Source organism: Acipenser ruthenus, chromosome 20 (genome assembly GCF_902713425.1).
Source record: "Acipenser ruthenus chromosome 20, fAciRut3.2 maternal haplotype, whole genome shotgun sequence".
Lineage (NCBI taxonomy): Eukaryota > Metazoa > Chordata > Actinopteri > Acipenseriformes > Acipenseridae > Acipenser > Acipenser ruthenus.
Window position 1 is genome coordinate 5,575,027 of NC_081208.1, and position 6,773 is coordinate 5,581,799.

The 6,773-nt window shown below is 38.3% G+C and overlaps 1 protein-coding gene across 1 annotated transcript; it reads right to left on the reverse strand.

The window, feature by feature from the left end:
- Positions 1-763: 763 nt before the first annotated feature.
- On the reverse strand, positions 764-5,690 carry LOC117432145 (succinate dehydrogenase [ubiquinone] iron-sulfur subunit, mitochondrial). The gene is made up of 8 exons (XM_034905004.2): positions 5,552-5,690; positions 4,025-4,173; positions 3,337-3,422; positions 2,548-2,684; positions 2,105-2,221; positions 1,718-1,819; positions 1,196-1,318; positions 764-1,054 (listed from the first exon to the last, which is right to left on the reverse strand). The coding sequence occupies exons 1-8, from the start codon at positions 5,615-5,617 to the stop codon at positions 974-976; spliced, it is 861 nt and encodes a 286-aa protein (XP_034760895.2). The 5' UTR covers positions 5,618-5,690; the 3' UTR covers positions 764-973.
- Positions 5,691-6,773: the final 1,083 nt, after the last annotated feature.

Below are 6,773 nucleotides of genomic sequence, written 5' to 3' on the forward strand. Positions count from 1 at the left end.
TGGGAGATGTAGTCTTTTGCGGATGTTTTTGGGACAGCGAACTACATAATTGCATGCAGTATTTTTCTGACAATATGTGGACGAGTTAACCGTGCATGTTTAAAATACATTTAGTTACTGGTTTAAATAAAACCCTGCACCCACGTGGGCACTTGATGACTGGAGTTGAAAGCCTTTTCTATGTTGAACTGTTAATAAGGTCGTCTGCTTTACAAGTGGGCAACACGTCCCGATTGTCCAGGTGGAGCATTTGAGTGCCTGCAGACACGTTACCTGCTCTAGCATGTCCATGTGTTGCGTGGTGGGACCCTCCAGCCCACCAAGTTCTATCAAGATTAAATTCAGCAGTTTGCCCTCCTTCTGCGAAGCTGTGTAGTTTTGTATTTTTAATATTCTCGTGATTCACACATTTTTAAAAACTAAACCGACCACAATCCTAAGCAGCACATGTTTATTTTCATGGCATGGGAATTTCCCACCTTTGTTTTAAATATACAGAGAAACACCTGCCATATGTAGAACATACATTTGTGTAAATGGGCTGGTCGTCATTATCTTCATATTGACAGTTTTTCTACATGTTTATTCCTACCCCTGTATGTGTTTATTAGATTTAATGTTGTTTCAACTCTGCTGACATGTATTTTCTGTGAAATCTCTGTATGAATTAATGGTTGACAATGAATCTGAGGCCACCTATTGGTCCTGAATTGTGTACCAGGTCTCCAGTGAAAGCCCAAAGCACTATAATCACATCCAGAAGCTCATTTCATAATTTATTTTTCCTTTAGTTGTACAACAGCAAGACAATCTACAGCATAAACAGATCCGCTTTAATTCAGGAGTTATGTAGTTAGTTTTATACAGATTCTCCAAGTCTTCCTTATAGGTCACACTAAAGGCTCCCTGAATAGACATACAGACATATGCTTCCAATAATAATGATTTATTTAGTTGACAGTACTCTATTATATTATGCACTGGCCACCTTCTTCTCCTTGTATGTGGCCATCATCTTCTTAATCTCTGCGATTGCTTTTCCTGGGTTCAGACCCTATAAAAGAAAGGAGAGGGGTGAAAAGTGTGGCATGGTAATGCATTGTAATTTTGCAAGACATATTTTGCAAAATAAGCACATTATTTGCATTGCAGCTTATTTGCAACTGTCATTTTGCATGAATGCAATCCCTTGTACCTTGGGGCAGGTCTTTGTGCAGTTCATGATGGTGTGACAGCGATAGAGAGAGAAGGGGTCCTGCAGCTTGGACAGACGCTCTTCTGTGAAGTCATCTCGAGAGTCAATCATCCACCGATAAGCCTGCGGGACACCAACACAGCAGGCACACCTTACAATTACCAGACTCGCATCTGCATCCAATCTGACTACGAGTACTGTTTTGCCAATAGCTGTTACCTCACCTCCAGCAAAAGCTCTACTGGGATTACATCATTGCAAAGTATAAGATCTCTTGATTAACTATGCATCATCCTGTATCTTAAAAAATGATTTTTTTTTTTTACCTTTAGGTAATTAAATTAAAATACATTTCCATTTGGTAACTGGTAGGATTTGAAATGAGGATAATAGTGCCTCAATCCTCCCTCTCAAGTAGTCCTTTATGGAAACAGGCTCTTGTGGTTTATTGCAGGTATAGTCAGGAAATATCCTGGTCGATATGTCAGATGGCTACAAGCACAAAGGCATGGACAGCCTCACCTGCATGAGAACGGCTGGTCCCAGGTATTTGTCCCCATTCCACCAGTAACTGGGACAGCTGGTACTGCAGCAAGCACACAGGATGCACTCATATAAGCCATCCTGCAAAGGAAGACCAGAACATTACTGAACCGATCATGTTTCTAAATAGAGGATCACCGTGTCCCTGTTTAAAACACCCTAACAAGGATTAGGACATCTATAGTGTAAACAGTAATGCCTATCCTTAATCTGTACAAAACCTGAAAGTGCAAGATTCAAGAGGCTTTACAAATTGAGAACATCTCTGTGATATTGTTTTGTTCTGGCACACAACCACGTCTAACATAGTTGGGGATGAAGTTGGTAAGTGAACATGTGTGGCTTGTTGCTGCCCTGGGTATGTACCAGTTTCTGTCGGTCCTCCACTGACTGCAGGTACTGAGCCTTGCCCTGCTGAGACTCGTCCTTCTTCTTCAAGTAGGGCTCGATGGACTTGTACTGTGCGTAGAAATTACTCATGTCCTGCCAGAGAAAGGATGCAAGAGGTCAATACACAGTCTGAATACTGTCATTCGTTTAGCTTAAATGCAATTGTCATCGCGTCTTGCTGGGGCAGCAGATCCGCATCATTTACTGTACAATACAAACTGTATGACATGGGACCATGATTTAACTGTAAGGTATCTGGTCAGTCATGCATTTTTATTATACAATTTAAGAACACCCATTCAGAGGAGTGATTTTAGGCAGCATATAACAGGTGACTAATCAGTTCTCCTACTTTATAAAACTGCTATAATTCAAGGCCATTTAAACACCTAGTCTGATTAATCTAAAAGTGAACTCACCGGGACGAGATCCTTCACCACATACATGTGAGGGAGGGGGTATATCTTGGTTACTTTGCTGGTGTTGGTGTCAATCTTGTTTGTGCAAGCCAGCGTGTTCCCTCCATTAATGTTCATGGCACACGAGCCACAAATCCCTGCCGGGGTTAACAGAAGAAGCATTAAATCAGATTTAAAAAGGCGTGTTCAAACACTCAGAAGGAAGTGGAAGTAAAAAATAATAAAAATAAAATACACAGCAAATAAAATACCATGACATTTATACAGAACACAGTGTGAATAAAAGCATTCTTTAAGAATTGCTGCACGTATATATATCTATCTTGTGATTGTGTGTTGTACTCCTTGAAAAAGGTACCTTGTAAAAGATAAACCTACTAAAAGTGTTTGTATGTTTTGTATGTCAGGTAAACAGCTTAGCTGTCCTGCATGTTAGTCAGGGACCTGCTTAAGTGTGTAGTAAGTGCTTGGAAGAGCTAGGTTTTTGTTTGTTTATTTTTGTTTTGTATAACAAAACTGGGCTGGAAACATCAAGTCTCTGGGTCTTGTTTTTATAGGGACACAAACCCGAAATAAGGCAGTCTTGTTCACTATATATATATATATATATATATATATATATATATATATATAATTTTTTTTTTTGTTATTGGTCTGTGGAATAACCAACGTTGGTAGCACTGTAGTGTTACTACCAACTGATAATCAGCAGAGGACAACGCAAGATATTAGTTAGATGCCTGTGATGGTAGGTTTTTGGAAGACCTAAGCATTGACACATATTCTTACCTTCTCTGCATGACCTGCGGAAGGTCAAGGTTGAGTCCATCTCGTTCTTGATTTTGATGAGTGCGTCCAGCACCATTGGTCCGCAGCTGGGGGGAGGGTGGGAATTAAAAACAGTGTTAACATTAACAACATTCTCATCAGTACTGTCTACTGTGATTGTTTTGATATCTGTATCATTGGCATCACTATCGAGTTTTCAAGCAGAATATCACACATCAGCCTTAACGTGGAACTAGATCTGCTGAATGCTCATGTAGCATTAGATGAGGTCATTGATGTTATTTTCATACTGTCTGTTCCAGCAGTATATATTGACCTTGACCTGGGAATACATAAATTAAGTTGTTTGCTTGTGCACCCCTTACTTACTTAACCAAGCAGAATTAACATAGTGATAAATGTTAGGGCAGCAGTGTGGAGTAGTGGTTAGGGCTCTGGACTCCAGACCAGAGGGTCGAGGGTTCAATGCCCGGTCGGGGACACTGCTGTTGTACCCTTGAGCAAGGTACTTTACCTAGATTTTCCAGTAAAAACCTAGCTGTATAAATGGGTAATTGTATGTAAAAATAATGTGATTTCTTGTAGTAATTGTAAGTCGCCCTGGATAAGGGCGTCTGCTAAGAAATGTAATAATAATAAAAATGGCAGCAGTACTTGAACACCCACACAAGAGGCACCGCAGACTTACTTGTTAAGGTTCACTTCATAGGTTTCCATGCGGGGCTTGTCCCCAGCCTTGTCAGGGTCCCATCTGTAAATTGCAAACTTCTTAATGCGGGCCTCAGCCTGGGAGGCAGGAGCTGCTGCAGCAGCTGTCTGTGCATTGCGTGCGGCTTGCTGCAAAGATTAAAACACACACACATATATATTTCATTTATTCAATTTTAGGAAGTTAATGGCAAATACAACCTAAAAACTTAACACATACTTAAATATTTAAATTTCAAATGACACTTAACTGTCTGTTTCTGCTTTTATTCTCTTGCAACCCGCCCCAATACAGTATGCTGTACAAAATAAGCACATCAGTGACGCATGCCAGATGCCTCCATGTAGAAACCCCATGATGCTATACATAACTTGTGCAAGTTTCTTCACAACAGAATAAGCAGTTCTCTAATATATATAAATTCAGACACCAGCAGTTTGCGCAAATGTTCTAAAAACTGGTTAAATTAAACCTTTTCCCTCCTTGGTTACTTTGACCTTCATTATTATTATTATTATTATTATTATTATTATTATTATTATTATTATTATTAATAACAGTAACAATAATAATAATAATAATAATAATAATAATAATAATAATAATAATAATAATAATAATATGCAGTACTAGCATAAACATTACAATGTTCATATTCAAAATATTATTGATTTATCAGAGGTTTCAAACATAAGTATGTTTTACTTTTGAGTTTAAGGTGAACACAAGCTGCTGACATGAAAGCAGTATGATCAATCAGTATGATCTTTGCAATACACCAGTCGCAGCAGTTTTACTAACATTTTGATAACATTTAACAAGTTGCTGATGACTGCTAAAATAAAATCAGTACAAGTCCTTTTCTTTCAGAACTAGTAATTATACATAGTTTACAGCGCAAGGTCGGTAACACGATGTTTTAAAAAATGCACATATTTACAACAGAAAATGGAGCATGGTTTGAGGGAAAGGCATACTGTTTACGAATTGCTACACTGACATATACATATACTAGTTATGTGGAACAACCAATAGGTAGGTAGCACCGGTGTTACGCAAACATCTTTCATAACTAAGCCACACAGTAGCACAAGACTAACTAGATTTTACTTAGAATGCCAGTGCCACAGTCTTTCACTTTATCTAAAAATCCCTGTATGTATTGTTAACCACAAGCTCGTGAATTGTTAACATGATAAATTCCAGCTCAGCACCTTCAAAACACTCTTTTAAAACATGTTGTTTACGTCTCGTTTTGTAGTCTACAAATCCAGCATAAAACCTGCACTTTCAGAATATCATTTGTTAAACATACAATTATTAAGCTGCATAACATTTTTTTTTTGTTACGTCTTATTTGTTAATGACGTTTCTCAAGGAGAAAACTGACAGGTCGTGACGCTTGTTTCAAAGCACATTTCAACAGCAACTATGACTTAACATTCACCAAATTCGACCCCACGTTTCATTTAGCTGCCTTTCCCTCGATTAGGGCTGCTCCTCTACCTGGAAAGACCCGGAGTTTCGGCTGACAACAGCAGAGCAACTTCTCAAGGAGAGCATCAGCGACATCTTGGAAATTGTAGTCCTCCGCTATACCACAACCCAACAGAAACACACACCCGTGACCGTGCGCTTGGAACGCTATCCATATCCCACAATGCAACCGGTTTGCATATTTATATTTTTCTGTTGAGTTCTGTGTGAATCTAGAGGCCTTGAGTACAGTGCAAGTGCTGTGTAAGCGTAAATGGACAGTGCACTTTTCCCCTTTCAAATTAGTAATAATATTTAGTTCTGTCTGTAAAATAAAATACAAGTTCTCACTGTAAGTATTGAATATATACCATTTTCAATAAAGACAAAAGTAAGCCTACTATCAGTATTTTTGACTGAGTAAGAGAAGCTAGATTTTTTAAGGAAGCATTTACGTAGTAATAATACAACTAATAATAATTGAATTATTAACATTTTCATAGTTCATGTTAATTGATAAACGTGTTGCTGTTATGTTGCATTTTCTGTGCTATTAATGTATTTACTGTATTCCCAGTATAGTCAAGTGAATGAGCAGAATTTGGCTCTAAATAATGAAGAGGTCAAGTGTCCCATTTCAATTTAAGGCTTATAATGTTGAAGCAGTGTACTTATGTTTAGTCAACTTTAAGTGATTTTTTTTATTATTATAAAAAGATTTAATTTAGACAGACCGTCTAAGGCAGCTTATATTTAAAAGATTCAAGTAATTCAGCATTTTCTCTGGCTTTTAAGTGTTAACAAGGTGTTCCACATATACCACTTCAACACGCTACTGCACTTGAGAAAAGTTTATTTAGATACTGGACAGATAGGTATAGTATTAGCTGATAACCTACTTCGCCCTCTGGGTTAAACAAATAACAAATGACAGGAGAGGAAGTTAGCACAGCTGTTTAGCACAGCTATCACACTGAGTCAGAGTATCTGGCATCGGTTTACAACATCACCACTGGAGGGCACTAAAGTGAAGCTTACTGTACAATCAGGCTTTTCTATTACACATTAAAACCCCTACTGTGCTAGGTTTATAGAGTGCATAACTATAAAGTAAACTACCCTCCTGGTCAGTGAAAGACACACAGACTGGATCTCTCCCCCCCTGGTCAGTGCGGGACACTCCTTGAAAGTTTAAAATGGGATTTTAAGGATTATGAGCAGACACCCACCGTTGGGACGGGAGAATGAATAA